Here is a 19,562-nt window from a genome sequence, read left to right as displayed (position 1 = left end):
CCCCAAGGGTCTTTCTGCCTGGTGGTGGGTCGCCAGCAGAGACAGTTGACAGTCACAGTCCCGCATGGTGAGTGTTGTGTCAAGAAGCCACAGGTGGCTGTGGAGGCCCAGAAAAGAGTGTCCACCCCAAGTGGCAGCGTGCTTTCTGGAGGTGACATCTTGGCAGGAAAAGGTGAGAACTGGGGAAGAGGTGTCCCCAGGATCAGAGCATGTGCAGAGCCATGCAAAGAAGAGCACTATAGCTCAGTGAACTGCAGGCAGCCCAGCCCAGCCGGGGCACAGGACGGGAGCAGAGGGGCCCAGCCCAGCCGGGGTGCAGGACGGGTGCAGAGGGGCCCAGCCCAGCCGGGGCGCAGGACGGGAGCAGAGGGGCCCAGCCCAGCTGGGGCGCAGGACAGGAGCAGAGGGGCCCAGCCCAGCCGGGTCGCAGGACGGGTACAGAGGGACGCAGCCCAGCCGGGGTGCAGGACGGGTACAGAGGGGCCCAGCCCAGCCGGGGTGCAGGACGGGAGCAGAGGGGACCAGCGTAGCCGGGGTGCAGGACGGGTACAGAGGGGAGTGGTGAAGAGGTGAGCAGGGACAGGTTGTGCAGGGTGTGGTGCGGCTTGTTTGTAGGAAACAGACTGGAAGAAATAGCAAGATGACCTAAGAAGCAATTGCATCGATCTAAGTGAAAACAGGGATTTCCCTGGTGGTGCAGTGGTTAAGACTCCACGCTTCCACTGTATCGGGGCACGGGTTCAGGCCCTGCGGGGAACTAAGATCCCACCTGCTGTGTGGGACGGCCACAAAAAAAATGGTAAGTGAAAGCAAACGGGTGCTGGTACAAGCAGAGTAAGGAGATGCAGCCCCCAGGTCTCGTGGGGACAGCCGGCTGTGGGAAGAAAGCCGCGGGAGTCGAGGCTGCCGCTCCTGGCTCCCAGCTCATCCCCTGAGATGCCCGGCTTTCTCGCGGTTAATCGGGTTGACCCTGTTAGAACCGAAGGGCACAGTGAGCTGATGAGTGAGGGGCCAGTGTGCCCTGATCGCGGGTGTGTCTCTGTTGCAGGCCTGTTTTTTATTCTGCCGTGCACTGACAGCTTCATCAAAGTGGACATGAGGACTATTTCATTTGACATCCCTCCTCAGGAGGTAAGGTTGTCTTCTGCTGTGGGTGGCTGAGCTGTCCTGGGCCTGGCGTGGAGAGGCAGCGGGGCCAGCGGCCACAGCATAGCTGAGAGCCCCTCTGCCCTCAGCGTTTTCTGGCCGTGTGGCCTCCAGCAAGTTCTCCTCTTTGTGCCCGCATCTCCTCATCTATAAAATAGAGGTTATAATAGCAGGACCTACCCTATAGAGTTCTTGTGAGGACTAAATGAGACGCTCTATGTAAAGTGCTTAGAGCAGAGGCTGATAAATAGCAAGTGCTATGAAAGTGCTTATTATCATTAAAAGCGGCTATAATGTTAATGTAAGTGTAATGTTACCACTGTCATCAGCATCCCCCCGACCACACTTCTCTCTGGGTTTCTGATAGAACATTCCTCTTACAGTTCTTGACAGTATTCTAGATAAACTGGTTAGAAGCCAAAGAATTAGAGACTGCCCATTTGGTATTTTAGATAAGAATATGATATTTTATATTAGTGATTATTTCAGGCTTTTTCAAAGTGCCTCACCGTTGAGGCTCACAGCAGAATCCCAGAAAGCAGACAGGAATTCCTCCGGACTCACGGGCGGGGCCAGGGCCTCAGAGTCCCTGTTCAAGGCTTAGCGTGGGACAGCCCCACGCCACGTGCATCCTCCACTAGCGCCGTCCCAGCCCTTGACACAGCAGCGGGCATCCTGGCCCTTGTGTCTGAGGAGGCGTCATGACCGTCACAGGTAGAGAGCCTGAAAGCAGATGCAGGAAAAGGACCAAAGAGGCTGCTGGCGTTTGCTGGCCAGAGGCCAGGTCCTCAGCAGAGCGGTGGAGCCTGGTCACAAAGTCCAGAGGCCAGCTCAGGAGCTCCCCTGCTGCCTCTGAGCCACATAGTCAGCGAGCTGAGACTTTGTGGCCCACACGTACGTGGTGACACCAGAAGTCATTCCACCCATAAAAGCGAGACTGAGAGCGTGTCTGTGTTCTCTGTGTGGAGGGCTGGCTCTCAGGAGGAGCCCTCTGAGGGTAGCGGGGAGTCCTGGCACTTTCCTCCGTAAACACGGCGGTCATCTGGCAGGGTCACGGCAAGCTTCTGCCTTCCAGCTGCTCCCTGAACGCAGAGCACTTTGAAACTTGGCAAGCAGTCCTTTTTCTGATCCCCTGTGAGCTTGTTATGAAGGAAGATAAACACTCTGCCTACAGTAATCAGTAGACAGAGAGGCTGCAGCTTTACGAACCTCCAGCCACGCAGAGTCTCCATGGCAACAATTCCTTTAGAAATGACCTACACTTTCCATCACATCATGGGAAAAATTAATTTTCACCCAAGATGGTAATATATTATGTATCTATTTACAAACTCCCCGCTTCTCCTCCAAATTTGAAGTTTTAGGTTACTGAGAAAAAAGAATTAACTCTTTTGATGCCTGGCAGAACTAAACAGCTATTATCATTTTTATGACTTTTTTCCACGTACATAGCTCTTTACATTCTCAAAATGGCTTCACTTGCAAACATCTTATTTGACCTTCAAAGAAATTTGCTTAGAATTGGGCAATATTAGTAGCCCCGGCATACAGATGAGGAGTCGCTAAGTCAAACAGTCGAGAACCCTCGCTGGAGGTCCCTGAGGGAGGAACCAGCAGCGCTGGAGCCGGAGTTGAGGCCCCTGCCTCTCCCCACACCGTTCCTCCCTCCCTCCACCCCCGGGCCGCGCTCCGGTCTAGTCCATCTCTTGTTTCACTGGCTGCCTGCTGTGTGCCAAGCACCCCGCCAGTGCTAGAGATACAAAGACAGACTGCCTTCAGAAGTTCATAGTCGAACAGGGAGGCAGTGGTGTCAGTAAATCACAGCACTGCAGGGAGTGGGTGAAGGAATGAGTGTGTAAGTCTGCCGGGAGGGTCAGGCAAGTTTCATAGAGAAGAGGACACTTGAGCTGTGTCTTAGCTGCCGTGTCTGTCTGACGTTGTGGGGAGGAGTTGGGGGGGACATCCTAGCAGAGGAACGCCTGCAGGGAGGCCCGGGACATGGAGCGCGGTGCGTGTGGGAGCCCCACGTTGTCTAGTGGAGGACATGTGCAGGAGTGGGGAGGAAGGAGGCCGGAGGGCAGGTATCAAACCAAGGACTCTGCCCTTGAACGTGACAGGAAGCACTGACACACGGGGTCTGTGTCCTGCAAGCGTTTTATGAAGCGCACTGTAAATACACTTTCACCCTGACATCGCCCTATGAAAAGAGTTCAGTTATTTCGTCCCAGTAACACTGTGCTTCTTCAGGCTCATCAGACACAGGCTCTCTGGCGCCTCTGCTCCGTCTCACTCGTCTGCCTTGAATACTCTTTCACTCTATCCTCAGAAAATTGTTATTTCCTTTTTCAAGACTTAGTTCATGTCTCACCTCTGCCAGCTACAGCTGTCCGTCTTGTTCCCTTAGAGCGTCCCTTGATTCCCTGACCTCCGTGAAAGTAGGAACTGAGGGTTTTCATGCCTTTATCCCTGGAACCCAGCACAGCGTCAGCTACTGACTGTGACTAAGTCTCAGTGTTTGTTGAATGATCAAATGAGTGAATGGAATTAGTAGTAAACGAAAGTACTTTATTAAAATTTTTAAGACATAGTGAACATTCTGATACTTCGTGGTCTGAGTCCCTTGGGGTCGCTGTAACAAATTTGGTGGCTTATAAACCAGGTATGCATTGTTCACAGTTCTGAAGTTGTGCTGGTGAAGACTCCAGCAAATTTGGTGTCTGATGAAGGCCTGCCTGCTCATTCCTAGATCACTGTTTGCTCATTATATCCTCACATAGTAGAAGGGGGAGGGCTCTCTCTGGGGTCTCTTTTATAAGGATGCTAATCCCATTCATGAGGGCTCCACCCTCATGGCCCCCCAAAGGCCCCACCTCCAAACACCAACACACTGGGGATGGAGTTTCAACATGAATTTTAGGGAGACGCAAACATTCAGTCAACAGCACTTACTAAAATAAACCAGCTCTTGTTTTAAGACGTTGGGTGGAATCACAGTCCTGCAGCTTCACTAAAGAGGAGGCTGACGGGTCTCCCATGCTTCCCTGCCTCGCAGATCCTCACCAAGGACTCGGTCACCATCAGCGTGGACGGCGTGGTCTATTACCGCGTGCAGAATGCCACTCTGGCTGTGGCAAACATCACCAACGCTGACTCCGCAACCCGTCTTTTGGCACAAACGACCCTGAGGAACGTCCTGGGCACCAAGAACCTCTCCCAGATCCTCTCTGACAGGGAAGAAATCGCACACAACATGCAGGTGAGGAGGGCACCGCCAGTGTGACTCAGCTGCAGGTTTGGGGAGAGAAGCTCAGGGCCCATGGGCATCTGAGAGCGTTTCATTGAGTCAGCCTGGAGACTCGCTGGCCTTTTTTCCTTCATAGAAAACTCTCCCCAGGCTCGATGGAAGGGGATCTTTTTCATATGAGGAGGTTATAGGGCAGTAACACTCCAATGCATGCATGTTTCTTAATTCCCTCCGGTATAATTTTTTCCCCAAAGTTAGTGTTAGCCTCTTTCTTCTAGCGTAATAGCTCAGAGGCTGTTCTGCAAGACAGGGCAGGTACAGCTGGAGCCATGTTCTGTGCGAGTCCTGACTTCGTTTGTAACTCTTAACACTTTCCAATCTTGCCTTCATAACAGATGATGAATCAGATCTGACTTGGTCAGAAAAGATCGAGTGCTGCGCATCTGAGCTGTTGCTGTCTGTGCAGCTGTCTCTGGTCTCATGTGACACAGGGCAGCGTGACGTCCCTCCAGCCCTGCAGAGGGAGGAGGCCGAGGCGCGGAGAAGCAGCACGGCTCCCACGGGCTCACAGGAGCTCAGCAGCCCTCTGGCCGCCTGTTTTAATAAGTGAAGCTTTATTAGAATGCAGCCACACCCACTGATCGGTGCATTATTCCCCACGGCCACTTTTAATCTGCAAAGGCTGAGTTAGTTGCACCAGACCCTGGAAACCAGTGACCACTATCTAACCCTCTAAGGGCTTCCCCGGCGTCGGCAGCGGGAAAGAACCCGCCTGCCAGTGCCAGAGCCGTGAGGCGCAGGTGCAGTGCTTGGGTCGGGAAGATCCCCTGGAGGAGGGCATGGCAGCCCACTCCAGGGTTCTTGCTTGGAGAATCTCATGGACAGAGGAGCCTGGCAGACTGCAGTCCACTGGGTCGCAAAGATTTGGACACGACTGAAGGAATTTAGCTTTTTTAGAAAACGTTTGCCAACCCACATTAGCTTATTAGTAGCAGAATCAAGGACAACTTCCCAGTAATCCAGGCTCCCACTTCAGCCTGCATGCCGCCGTGGGTAACTCTCTGCAGCCTTCCGCCAGCGCCTCGCCCACTCCAGATCCCAATGAACACAGCTGCCCTGGGCACCTGTGCGAGGGCTGAGCATTTTCAGCCTGCCTTCTCTCTCCCTGACAGTGCACCCTGGACGATGCCACCGACGACTGGGGAATCAAGGTGGAGCGCGTGGAGATCAAGGACGTGAAGCTGCCCGTGCAGCTGCAGAGAGCCATGGCCGCGGAGGCGGAGGCGTCCCGGGAGGCCCGGGCCAAGGTGACTTTGTTTTCTCTGTGTGGTTTGTTTTTCCTGTTGAGGCTTCCTTTTAAAATATACAATGTAAAACATGCTGGTTGTAAAAAATCGAAATAGTCCCAAAGTAGTAAAGATGAAAGCTCTGCTCATCACTTTAAATCATATCCCCCTGCCACCAGAGGCCGCCACTCTGAACAGCTTAGTGTATATGTTAATACCCCCGATTTTCATTTGGGGTTTATTTGACTGGGCTGTTAGTCTACTGGCCTGTTTATTTTACAGAAGTAGGGGTACAATACATACTGTTCTTCACCTTGCTTTTTCACAAACCACCTCTCCTGGCAATACCGGTACATAGACAGCTGCGTCGTTCCGTTAGGACTGTGCACCCCCTGCGTCATTCTCCCGGCCCTCTGCTTTTTTCCACTTCTTTTTCCTTGATGTCTGCTTTTTTTCTCCTTTTTTTCTTTTTTTTTAAATCATCATCCCTGGCTGTGTCTTAACCCTGCATGGGTGTGTGACATCCATGGGAGGTGCTGAGGGAATATTTGTGAATCTGGAAAAGAAGACATGCTCAAATGAGTCCATAGGGATGTCTTACCAAACCCGAGGGCAGGAAGTAGAGTCAAGCCTCACCAGAATGAAAGCCAGAGACCGGGGGGCAGCCTCAGGGGAGGCAGGCATTCCACATCCCGGGCCTCGCCTCACTGCAGACAGCTGGAGGGGAAAAGGCCTGATTCTCAAGTGCGTGTGTCTCCCAGCTGAGTGCTGTGGGAAACAGACCAGCCCCCATTCCAAATTCACCCCAGAGTGATTCTCTCTGATCCAGCATCAATCAAAGATCCTGAAAAGGTCCCACAGCCCCTCACCTGTGAATGGATGGAGAAAGAGGGATAGTCTTCATAGGAGCAGTTGCTGTGGGCGTGACAGATCTCCCAAGATACCAGCAGCGAACCAGACTGTTGTTGTTAGAAACCAGTAGCAGCTGGTGATAATTGGCTAACCACAGAACCCCGCCCTTCTGTTAGGATGTCCTGTAACCCACAGATACTACTGCTGCTGCTGCTAAGTCGCTTCAGTCGTGTCCAACTCTGTGCGACCCCATAGATGGCAGCCCACCAGGCTCCGCCGTCCCTGGGATTCTCCAGGCAAGAACACTGGAGTGGGTTGCCATGTTCTTCTCCAATGCATGAAAGTGAAAAGTGAAAGTGAAGTTGCTCAGTTGTGTCTGACTCTTGACAACCCCGTGGACTGCAGCCCACCAGGCTCCTCCGTCCATGGGATTTTCCAGGCAAGAGTGCTGGAGTGAGTTGCCATCACCTTCTCCGAAGCCAGAGATGGGTCACTCTGATTTTTTAGCCAGCACCAGATAGATTCATCTGACACACTGCATCCAGAATGTTTTACTACCCAGAACTTTTCGATTTTCCTAATGTGTTAATTGGGCTTCTCAGGTGACTCAATGGTAAAGAATCCACCTGCCAAGCAGGAGGCTCATGTTTGATCCCTGGGTCGGGAAGATCTTCTAGAGAAGGAAATGGCGACCCACTCCAGTGTTCTTGCCTGGAAAAGCCCGTGGACAGAGGAGCCTGGTGGGCTGCCGTCCGTGGGGTCGCAGAGTCGGACGTGACTGAGCGACTAAACAACAACAACAACAGTGTGTTACCTGGTGCTTCTGGTGCCAGAGCCCCCCAGAGCCCTACAGAGCCCTACAGAGCCCCCAGAGCCCTCCAGAGCACTACAGAGCCCCCCCAGAACCCTACCAAGCACTACAGAGCCCTCCAGAGCACTACAGACCCCTCCAGAGACCCCCAGAGCCCCCCAGAGCCCTACAGAGCCCCCCAGAGCACTACAGAGCCCCCAGAGCCCTCCACAGCACTACAGAGCCCCCCCCAGAACCCTACCAAGCACTACAGAGCCCTCCAGAGCACTACAGACCCCTCCAGAGACCCCCAGAGCCCTACAGAGCACTACAGAGCCCTATAGAGCCCTCCAGAGCCCCCCAGAACCCTACCAAGCACTACAGAGCCCTCCAGACCCCTCCAGAGCCCCCCAGAACCCTACCAAGCACTACAGAGCTCTCCAGAGCCCTCCAGAGCACTAGACCCCTCCAGAGCCCTACAGAGCCCCCCCAGAGCCCTACAGAGCCCTCCAGAGCACTACAGAACCCCCCAGAGCCCTACCAAGCACTACAGAGCCCTCCAGACCCCTCCAGACCCCTCCAGACCCCACCAGAGCCCTCCAGACCCCTTCAGAGCCTTCCAGACCCCTCCAGAGCACTACAGAGCCCTCCAGAGCCCCCCAGAACCCTACCAAGCACTACAGAGCCCTCCAGACCCCTCCAGAGCACTACAGAGCCCTCCAGAGCACTACAAAGCCCTACAGAGCCCCCCCAGACCCCTCCAGAGCACTACAGAGCCCTCCAGACCCTTCCAGAGCCCTACCGAGCCCTACAGACCCCTCCAGAGCACTACAGAGCCCTCCAGAGCCCCCCCGAGCCCTACCAAGCACTACAGAGCCCCCCAGACCCCTCCAGAGCCCTACCGAGCACTACAGAGCCCCCCAGAGCCCTCCAGAGCACTACAGAGCCCTCATGTATTTTCTCTCCAAACCATGGTATTTTATTTAGAAGATTAAATTGTATTTATGAGAATGATATTAACTATGCCTCACTATAATCTAGTTATTTTGAAAATTAGGGATCCGTTTTACCTAGAATCTGTCATTAACCAGAAGTCCCGTTTCCAAACCACGTTGAATAATAGAATTTATCATACATAGATGACATAGAATATTGGCGCCCTAAGGGTCCTTAGAGACTATCTTCTGAAGGTGGCAAATGCTGCCTGTCCCCCCGCCAGCTCCCATGCCCGTCACTGACCACGGTGCTGCTGCCCACTGAGCGTTGACTTGACTTGAGAATGCTGCTGAAGCACTCCCGGAGTGCGTGCGGGCGTGCCAAGTCGATCCAGTAATGTCTGACTCTTTGCCACCCTATGGGCTGTAGCCTGCCGTACTCCTCTATCCATGGGATTTTTCAGGCAAGAACACGGAGCCCGTTTCCTCCTGCAGGGCATCTTCCCGACCCAGGGATCAAACCCGTGTCTCTTGTCTCCTGCATCGGCAGGCGGGGTCTTGACCGCCAGCGCCGCCTGGGAAGCCCTGTCGCGCTCTAGGTAACGACCTGCAGCTGCTGGAAATTGGCCTAAAAATGAAACTTATTTGCCATTCCCACTATTTAGACGAAAATATCAAACCCCAAACAAGTGATGCGATCTCAGAATCACACAGCTGATTAGTGGCTGTGGAAATTAGGGTTCCCTGTGCTACTTACGGCCTTCTTTCCAGGAAGGACTGAGCCCCCTCTGCAAACACTCTGACCAGTTAGGAAAGAGAGTCCTGACTTCCCTTTACAAGAAAAAATAAAGTCAGTTAGGATTCTGAATTACTGGGCTCTCAAGGAATCTGGCTGTCTTTAAGGGTGGGGTTAACACACAGAATCTCAAGGAGTCTTAATTCTTCCATAGAGTCCAGTTACCCTGCAACAACCACGAGGCCCAGTATTCAAGTTCTCAGGGAAATAGGGGTCACTGTTTCTTAAATAAGTTGCAAAGAAAAAGGTTGCAAGAGTCTATAGCCTAAGAGACTTCAGAGAAAAATTCCTCAAGTTAATTAGCCAGAGATGCAAACCCATGTCACAAGCAGATGCCGCACTAAACGATCACTCTAACGGCTTTAAACAAGAAAGAAAGCGATCCAGGTGTGGGTGGGGGGAGGTCTCGGCAGTGGGAACACACGCTGGTGCAACAGCTCCGGAGCGTCTGGCCACGTGGATCTGAGCGGAGCGCATGCTGGTTTCCCAGAAGACGTGCGCTGGAGCGTTCACAGCAGCACTTTGTAGTCACCCCGACTGGAGATGATCCAAACACCGCTGCGGCTGGATGGATGACGGTCGGCTGAGATGAAGGCATCCTACTCCGCAAAGAGAATGAGCACATTAAGTGCTCACGAGCGTCATTTGAGAGAAAAGTTACAAACGAGGACAGGTTCTCCTGAACATGTTACGTTAGCAGGACCTCTTTTTAAGGTTTTCAGACCGTGACTGGAAACGTAATATCTTTTGTGCTTGCAGATCCTCCCTTTTTTCCTTTGTCACGATTCTCAGAAAAGCGCCTGGCATGGGCTTTGGGCTCATATCTCTGGGCCTAGTTGTGTGATAACTGAGCGGGTAGAGTACAGGACGCAGGTCACCTTTCCAGCCCTTCCCTCCGAGCAGCCCCCTGGGCCACAGGAGGAGACAGCAGGACCCTTCCACAGGCCTGAACTCGCCAGCTTTTGACATGACGCTCTGGAAATAGGAAGGGTCGATTGACAGGGCCTCCCCCGCTTCTGGCAGAAACTGCGTGCCAGCGGGTAGCTTGCGCTGCTTTCTAAGACCCTGCCCACAGCGCCCGCTTGGCTGGTATTAGACACAGCGAGGGTACTGTGTTCACATCTTTGGCAGCTCACTCAGACCAGCTTTTCTAGTAACAAAAGGTGTGCCCAGCCGGGTGGGTCTGGCTTCCCAGCCAAGAGATGGTGTGTTGATTGGTAGTGGGAGCTGAGCTGTCTTTGCAGTTGTCCAGACAGGAAAAAAAAAGGCACCTTATTGGACATCTGAGCTGACGGGAAAATCAGAGCCTGCTGTGCCCATGGCAGGGTCAGCTTGTGAGTTCTGTCCAGGCCTCGCCTGGGAGACAGTTCCCAGAGCCCCTCTCAGTGTGGCTGGCACTGGTCCCTTCCCACACACCTAGGGGGACATAATGCTTTGCCTGATAAATTCAGGTTTTTATCCTCTAATCTGGTCCCTTCTTGCAGTAAGCCTCCTCTGTCTCACCTAATGCACAGCACAGAACCCAGACACAGCCTGTCCCCCTCGCATCCCGCCCAGTCCACTCCACACTGTGGAGTCTCTCTCAGCCCATTTCCTCCTCCACTCACACCACTGGTGACTGGCACCAGGTCGCTCTGAAAGCTGTCCTCTGTCTCTTCTCATACGGATGCTCCAACATCTGTTGGAGTGTTTTCTCAAACTAGCTCTGAGGCTTCCCATCACCTTCAGGATAAAGACCAAACACCTGGGCCCCTGCTGCCCTTACTGCCCTCCCCTCTTCGCCCCCCTCCCCGCTCCTGTTTACCCCCTCCCCCCTGCTGTTCACCCCCCCTCCTGTTCACCCCCTCCCCCCTCCCCCCTCCCCCCTCCTGGTCACCCCACCTCCCCCTTCCCCCTTCACCCCACCTCCCCTCTCCCTCCTTCACCCCCTCCCCATCCTGTTTACCCCCCCTCCCCAACTCACACTTCACTTCCCCCTCTGCCCTGTTCGCCCCCATCTCCCCCTCTTCCTCACAGTGCTCACCTGCTTATAGGCTCCTGGGACACTAGGGTTTTTTATACTGCAGTACCTTTTCATGTGTTCTGCCTGAAATATTCTTCCTCACCTTAGTCCAAACGGCAAGGCCTCCATCCTCTATTGTTCTGCTTCGTCAAGGGCACAGCCCCACCACTTCACCTTTGGCAAAAACTGCTTTGCTGTTCCTGCCAGCTCTGGGCCTTGTACCTGCCTCGGTAGCGTTTGTCAAACTGGAATGAAATTATCTGCTTCCAAGTCCATCTCCCCTGCTTGGCCAGGAGCTGAAGGACGTGGAGGAGTCCCTCCTCTATCCCTAGCCCCTTTATAGGTCTTGACACCCGGAAGCCCCCCAAAGTTTACTGTGTAACTGAATGAAATTATACTGGTCATAAGACCATTGCTTTCAATTCCCATATTCAGAGAAGGACTAAACCCTCCGTAGTGCTCCCAGCTGCAGATTCACTTGCTCAGTAGTTTGTTAGGGTCTAGTGTTTGCTGCCTCATTTTCCCTAAGAAATCCCCTGTGGATGTCATAATTGTTATATGTTGAATAACTATTCATACTTATGCAGTTGCATAACATTGAAATAAAAATTTAGCATGAAAAGAAGAAAAAGAACCATTAATATTTTGAGGTTCCTGTGAGAACAACCTAACTACACTTTTAAGAGGGTTATGGTATCTTTACACCTCTCCTCCTAGGATTAGGACTTAGGAATAGCTGCCTTCATTTGGCTTCTGAATCTTTTAAGAATTAGGGCATAGGTGGATCCAAAAATTAGGTCTTGTCACTTGCCCTTGCTATATAATTAGCCTCTGTTTATACACTTCAACACATGCTAGACCTCTGACTTCCTTAAAATGGTCCCATGAGGTCAGTGCTATCCCATCTTAAGAATAAGAAACCGAGGCTCAGAATGTTAAATAACCTTTCTGAGGACGTTCAGCTAGGAAGGGTTAGGTTTGCAATTTGAGCTCAAGACCACCTAAACTCTCGGAGAAGGCAATGGCAACCCACACCAGTACTCTTGCCTGGAAAATCCCATGGGCGGAGGAGCCTGGTAGGCTGCAGTCCATGGGGTCACTAAGAGTCGGTTGCTAAGAGCGACTTCACTTTCACTTTTCAATTTCATGCATTGGAGAAGGAAATGGCAACCCGATCCAGTGTTCTTGCCTGGAGAATCCCAGGGACGGGGGAGCCTGGTGGGCTGCCGTCTATGGGGTTACACAGAGTTGGACACAACTGAAGCGACTTAGCAGCAGCAGCAGCAGCCACCTAAACTCTAAAACCCCTGCCCTCCCCACCTCTCCAAAAGCCTTCAAGCTTTGCTCACATAACCCCTCAAAGAATTCAGAAAATCTGTGTGTCCCATTTTAAATAGACATGTACATTTTTTCATTTTGAATGTGGATATCTGCCAAACATATAAGTCCTGGCATGTATTAAATATTGACGTTCTAAGGTAAAACTGTTAACATCATTCATTTTAAATGCTTTCTTTGAAATTTAGGTAACATAGTGATTCCACTCTCTATTTTATAGAATGATGAGAAAATAAGCTCTTTTAATAGGAATTTTCATTTTCCCTTTCTCTCCTTGAATTTATACTTTCGTCTCACATCCCCTAGAGTCTTTCCCTAATACATTTTGTTCTGAGTTATTTTATCACCTTCTGAAGCGCCTCTAGTGCATAAGTTAGGACACTTCTCAGTTTTCTCTGACTGCTACCAAGGGCCCCAACGAGGTGAATGAAGAATGAATTCATGTCTTGTCGATGGCGTCACTTACTGCTGGAATAAGGCAAGATTCAGCATCAGTTCAGTCCCCTTACTTTTCATTTTTACAGGTATGAGGAAAAAGAAGCCTTATTTATATAAATAAGTAGATAGAAATGGAAGGGTTTTTTTTTTTTAAGTACTTTTATACAATACTTAGTGCTCCCTCTGAATTTATGTGCTGAAAAATCCTATGACTTTTTTGATCTTTCGTGGAAAACATTTTAATTATCTATCAGCTTGCAGTACAATAAGGTCCTCTTCCCTTTCTTTGAAATCAAAGAATTGGAAATCTATCTGACTTGCAAAAGGCTTTGTATCCAGTCATTGGGGTCATTCACTTTCTCAACTCCTACACAGTATTCTGAATTTTCCCTTTGTTTGATGCCCTGGAAATGGGAGAAAGACAATAAATAGTGAAAGAGGATGTCTTTTTTTTTTTAATTCTTATTGGAGTGTAGTTGCTTCATAATGTTAGTTTCTGCTGTACAGCAAAGTGAATCAGTGATACGTATACATATATCCCCTCTGCTTTCTTGGATTTCCTCCCCATCTCGGTCACCAGAGCCTTGAGTGGAGTCCCCTGTGCTGTAGTCAGTTTCCGTTAGTTACCCATTATATCCATAACATTGTATATAAATCAGTCCGCAGTCCCCAGTCCATCCCCCCTCCTCTACAGGGGATGTCTTGACCTCCGGCACACACTCAGGCAAATCAGTTACAGGGAAAAGATCACATAGAAACTGAGGATCTGGAAACTGTTTTCCTTAGAACTATTCTGGCCGACTCCCTGGGAAACTCCGTGTATTGCCGGAGCCAGATGTGCCCTAGTTTGAAGGCTGCAGCTCGCCAACCAGCATTTCCTCTGGGTTAATCTCTCCTTGCTGCCGCTCCGTAGGTCATTGCGGCGGAGGGAGAAATGAATGCGTCCAGGGCTCTGAAGGAAGCCTCCATGGTCATCACCGAGTCTCCTGCTGCCCTCCAGCTGCGGTACCTGCAGACGCTGACCACCATTGCTGCTGAGAAAAACTCTACCATCATCTTCCCTCTGCCCATAGATATGTTGCAGGCTATCATGGAAAAAAGACAGTGAGCCGCAGGGGCTGACCAGAGCTGAGATGGGGACCAAACCAGCCTCTCGCCCAGAAGGAGGTAGTGACCTCCCTCCCCTTTTCCATAGGTTGAGTGTGATATTCTTACAATGTGTAGTGATCCTGGCAACAGATGAAGGTTGTTAGCTTGTAAATACGACATGAGAGAGAGAGAGTGGTGATTAATGTAAGATAACCTTACTCTAAAATATTTAAAAGTTCATATGTTTAGATTGCTCCATGATAGGTGAAATCCGTCTTATTTCAAATTTCATTGAGTCATTCTGCACCCTCTATCAGCCTCCAGGCCAGAAGCAAGAAGATAGAGTATCTTCCCAACCTAACAGCCTGGCTAGACAAACGTTTTGCAGAGAATAATCACCTTGGGCTACAACCAGCTTCTCTGGGCCACGCGTGCCTTACTTCCGGGGAATCTTAATTAAGGAAATGTTCCTAACATCCGTCTACTTTCTAAACTCAGAGCAGGTTGCAAACTATTCCTTACTTGAGACGTGTTCTTGCCAGCGCCTGTCAGCACTGGAGGTCAAGGTCAAGGGACATGATCACCCTGATTCTTGAGGGCCTTAAACCCACTGCTTCAGAGGTCCTTTTAGAACAATGGGCGTTGTTTTTTTTTACTTCATTGAGCCCCTTTATGAGTAAATGATGCCTCTGTCTTTCAAACCAGCTAAATACTTAATCACAGAAGTGCTTTTTTCTCACTTTTGCCTATTCTCATATATCAGATTCTAAATATTTGAATTTTTAAAATAAAATTTTCTCTAAGTCCTATAAATAGTTGTTTATATACCAATTTGAATAGCTTAAGGACTAATACTTGATAAAATATATCTTTAGAAAACTTATATTTCACTGTCTGCCTGTTACCAGCTCTTGGATGCTGTGAGCTGTCTTGGTTACCGTTCACTAAGTACCTGAAGGAATTCACAGTCTGTCAGGCACACGGTATCCAAGGAGCTTGGAAAACACTGTCAGACTTGGCGTGTCTGTGTAGATAGGGCTCTTTTTTGTCTGCCTGGTCATTTTTCTGTCATATATTTGATGCTGAAGGAGGAACTGGTCAGTGCTTCTGAACTGCTATAATTTTAGGAAGCATCTCCCATTTCACAAATGCCTGTGAAGCCAAGCACCCTGGTATTCTTCCTGTTGGTTTCTGGGAAGCCGGCTGGTGACATTTGTACCACTTCCTCTTGGAAGCTGTGAGGTCACTTTTAAAACTCTAAGAATAGCAGCTTCCCTACCCAGAGCCGCCCTCACATCTGTCCTTAGCTGGGTCACCCTGTCAGTCTTCACGAGCCCCCTCCCCAGCAGCCCATTTCCAAGTTTATTTTACGAAGCCTTGAACCGCCGTGGATATGGGTCCTGGCTGAGTTCATCAGATGCATATGGAGCATTCTGACTGGGAAGTCAAGCTGCATTTCTATTTTCAATTTTAAAATAGTGATTTTCTCTCTTTTGCGAGGTGGCTCACCCTTGACTACTAAGGACCAGGAGACAAACACATATCCTGGCTAAAAGTCTCTTCTCAGACTTAAAGGTTTAATGCTTTCTGTTCCTTGAGTCTGTTTCCAGACACCAGCCAGTCTTTGCTCTTCTGCCTCGTGGGTTGTGAGTTGAAGTTAAGTCGCCTGGGAGGGAGGAGCTGGAGAAGGAGCTGGAGGACGACAGCGGGCAGTGTTAGTGCGAGGGCTTTCCCAGGCGGCCCCCTCTGCAGCCTGTGCATAATAAAGTGTGCGCTCATACTGATTTTCTGGGAGGAGAATCCGTTTCTGCCTGCATGCGGTGTGTGTGGATTCGCTTTTCAGAAGTGGCACATGCGTTTCTCCAGGCCTGGACTGGCTGCTCTGGCTGCTGGGCGCTCTCCTGGGCCAGAGGAAGAGGGGAGCCCATGGCCTTCCGCCGTCTGTCATGTCTTACTCCCTCTGGTGCCCGTGCAGCTTCCCTGAGGAGTTTGAGATTCACGAATCCTTGGCTGGTCTGATTTCCCGAACAGGACAGGGCCTCACTTCTTCCTGTCACCCAGCTAACCCACTGGCACAAACCCTACTTATAAAGAGGAATAAGTGATATAAAGCCAGTAGGGGCATTGTGAACACCTGTACCAAGAGTTAGGAATGGGTGTTTTGGGAAGACATCACATAGAAGCTTTCACCTTTTCTATATTTTAATTTTTTACGATAATCGCAGATCTATCAGAAAAAGCAAATAGGATATTTCCATTTGGAAAGCTTTAAAATAAAGAGAAAAAACAACCCCTACCCTCCAAAAAGCTAGGGGTGTTACCTGCGACATTCAACCTTTAAAGAACTGTCCTGAGGGATTTCCCTGGTGTCCAGTGGTTCAGAATCCGCCTTCCAATGCAGAGGATGAGAGTTCAGTCCCAAGTCAGGGAGCCAAGATCCCACATGCCGAACAGCAACTAAGCCCTCGTGCCGCAAGACAGCACCTCCACCCCCGGCCACAGCTGGAGAAGGCCTACATGCTGTGGAGAAGGCCCAGCACCGCCGAGATGAGCAAAAGGCATGCATGGCCACGGCTGACCCTGTGACCCCGTGGACGGGAGCCTGCCGGGCTCCTCTGTCCATGAACTTTTCCAGGCAAGAACACTGGAGTGGGTTTCCATTTCCTGTTGCAAGGGATCTCCCAGCCCAGGGACTGAAGCTACATTCCACGTGTCTCCTGCGTCACAGGCAGGTTCTTTACCACTGGTGCCCCCGAGAAGCCCAGAGAAATCGAAGAGGGGCCTTGGGTCCCCGGCCACCACCTGTGGCGCAGCAGACGCCTGGCTCTGTGCTCCAGTACTTGGGCACACATTTACCTTTGAAACAGCTTGCTGTGATGCATTTTTATCCCCATGTTACTGATGAGGACCCTGGAGTTCAGAGTGGCTTACCCAGCGTCACGTGGTTAGCAAGCGGCAGACTTGAGAGTCCAGCGTGGACCCGTCTGCTGTCAGAGGCTCCTGAGGCGCCTGTTGCGTCATGTGACAGTGCCTGCCTCCACCACTCCCAGGCGCACACCACCACCAACAGTCATTTTATACGTAGACCACAACTTTTCAAAACTGTCGAGATTCCAATCTGACTAGTGAAATCGTGCGTTCATAGCCAAGCAGGCCTTAAACTTTAGTTTGGGGCTGTCAGTTCAGTCCAGGTGAAGGAAGTAGATTGGGTGTTTTTAGCCAGGACATGTTTCAACACACTCACCCGCATGGGAGGAAACCAGGGTTCCACAGGTCTCTGAGGTTACACGGCCTTTTAAATCTGTGATCTTCACACTGGGCTTCTTCACCAGGTCACTCTGCTAGGAAACAGTGAACCACCTATTTCCAAACTTCTTTTTAGCAGCAACCTTTCCCCCTGTTTTTTCAAAGGAAACTCCAAAGTAAACAAAGGAATAAATTCTCAAGTTCACATTTATAACATTTACTTAATGTCAATCAATGAGGCTGCATTGAAAAAAGTTGGAGTTATGAAAGGCAGTTACATCCTTAAATGAGGCTCAACCTTCAATCTCTCCATTTTGTTTCAAGTGTCTGTGATGTTTGTTACCACTTTAAAAACTAAATTTCAGTCAAATTGTGAAATTACTGAAGCACCTCATAGAATTCTATTGATCCCAGTTTTAAAATCACTGAATTTGACTTGAACCCAGGTCTGACTTCAAAGTCCAGCTTTCAACACCTACATTGTAGCATCTCTGGTTAGGTACTGTACAAAGACAATATTACCATTTTGCAGGGGGGGAAACTGAAGCTCACATAAATTTTCTGTCCTGTCCTTAGTGCCTTGCACACTGCCTGGCATAAATGTGTTATCTATTCAACTGAATTGTCCAAGATAGGATGCAAGTTCTAAGCCCAGGCCAACCTCTTTCCAGGAGACGCCCCATTGGCACTTGGGCATTTCATGGCATTTTGCAATGACTTCTCCATCGGTACATGATGGAATCCACCATCTCTCAAAAACCATTAGGAAGAGAAAAATACGTGGTTGAAGTGATAGTGTTCCTGACTTATTATTTTGCCTTTGAGAGAAAAAATATGGAGCTGAAGCAATTCAGTTGCCTCAGGCAACTCCCTTTCTCAGAGCATACAGGTCTCTCTCTCTGAAGCCACAGACACCAATAAACAGAAATTGGCCAATAAACCTCCTTGAATGCCGGTAAAAGGAAATGAAAACTGCAGGGCAGGTTTGCCTATGCGGGACCTCCCACAGGTTGCCAGGACTGGGAGCTGTCTAGACAGGCCTCGCCTCCTCTAAGGAAGCCCTACCAGCTCCAGGTGGTCAAGGCCCCTTTGTTCCAGGATTCACATTTGTCTTGTTGATAGCTTTGCCCCTGAAATTGGCCTTCTGGAATAAAGGCAGGCATTACAAGATCAAGTCCAGCCCCCTCACTGCGGACTTTGAGGCCCTCTGTGAATTCCTGGCTCCCCGTCTTCTGCCCTAGCCTCCCCTTAACCCCGCCCCCCGCCCCACAATTCCTGCTGTTTGTCCCTGAGCAGCCTCCCTCCAGCTCCATCTCTGGGCTGCTGCACACCCTGCCTCAGACAGTAAAGAATCTGCCTGCCGGGTCCTGCCCCAGTGGATCCAGGGAATTTGAAGCGTGAAGGGCGTAGGCGAGGAAAGCTTATTTACTTAGAAATATAAGATTAGATTAAGAAATAGTGTAGTAGGAAAATTTAGTGGAGAAAAGAGGCTGAATACTTGGTTTACGTGGAAAGCCAATAAAGTTCCAGGCTAGGAACTTGCACCATCTACGTTGGGCCACCAGCGTCCTCTTGAATAGGGAATAGCCCCACCTTGGGCTCCCTCTCTCGTGGATCTTAGAAGCCGGGGCAAGTAAGTAGACATGGCGAGCCTCCACGCCGCAGATGGGAATTCAGCCAGAAAATAGAGTAAAGAGGAGACATGGGGGAAACCAGTCCAGCGACTGGCCCATCCCCTATTGTCCAGAAAGGCCTTTTATACCTTTGTTTGTACATAGACATCAATGGATAATATAAAATTAGGCAGCATCAGCAGCCCTGACTCTTATCAAAACCAGGCTTTTCTCTCTGCATACCTAGTTGTATACACAAGTCTTAGGTGATTTGCATCATCTTCCGGCCAGAGAGCCAATTAGCATTTTACAGCCTTTTTTCTGATAATGGTTTGTCAACCAGAAGACTTACTTATGTTGTTCTTCCCAAAGTCTGGTGCCACTCTTAGAAAGCACTAAATAAAGTTACATTCTTACATAGCAAAGATACAACAATTTATAACAAGTAAAAGGAGTACAGTGATTTATAACGAAGAAAAGTAATTAACTCAAAAGTCTAGTGTTGCTAACATCAAAACTGCTATATTCCTATTTCTATATCCCAATTACATTGATTAATATCCTTCAGGTGCCTAAAAGAGAAAGAATATGGAGGCCTGGCAGCAGTCATTGACTCAACAAACTCTTCACCAAACTAATTCTTAGCTCTAAAAGGCTCTATATCTTTAAGATGTTTTAAGCTTCGTGCCTCTCACGGTTGGGGGCTGTAAACAATCCACAAGTTGTAAAGTCCGGGGAGATAAGTTAGAGAGCCATCAAAGGGGTTAAGCCGAGACATTCTTTTCAT

At 50.0% G+C, this 19,562-nt stretch overlaps 1 protein-coding gene across 1 annotated transcript in view; it reads left to right on the top strand.

Moving 5' to 3' along the window:
* STOM (stomatin) overlaps positions 1-15,701 on the top strand; it is a 34,512-nt gene extending 18,811 nt beyond the window's left edge. Inside the window, exons 4-7 of the mRNA XM_005684367.3 lie at positions 1,049-1,131; positions 4,199-4,402; positions 5,563-5,697; positions 13,741-15,701. Coding sequence (XP_005684424.1) covers positions 1,049-1,131; positions 4,199-4,402; positions 5,563-5,697; positions 13,741-13,935 — 617 coding nt within the window. The 3' untranslated portion in view covers positions 13,936-15,701. The remainder of the gene's footprint in view (positions 1-1,048; positions 1,132-4,198; positions 4,403-5,562; positions 5,698-13,740) is intronic.

The sequence above is a fragment of the Capra hircus genome, chromosome 8 (genome assembly GCF_001704415.2).
Source record: "Capra hircus breed San Clemente chromosome 8, ASM170441v1, whole genome shotgun sequence".
Classification (NCBI taxonomy): Eukaryota; Metazoa; Chordata; class Mammalia; order Artiodactyla; family Bovidae; genus Capra; species Capra hircus.
This window is presented reverse-complemented; position numbering and strand designations above follow the sequence as displayed.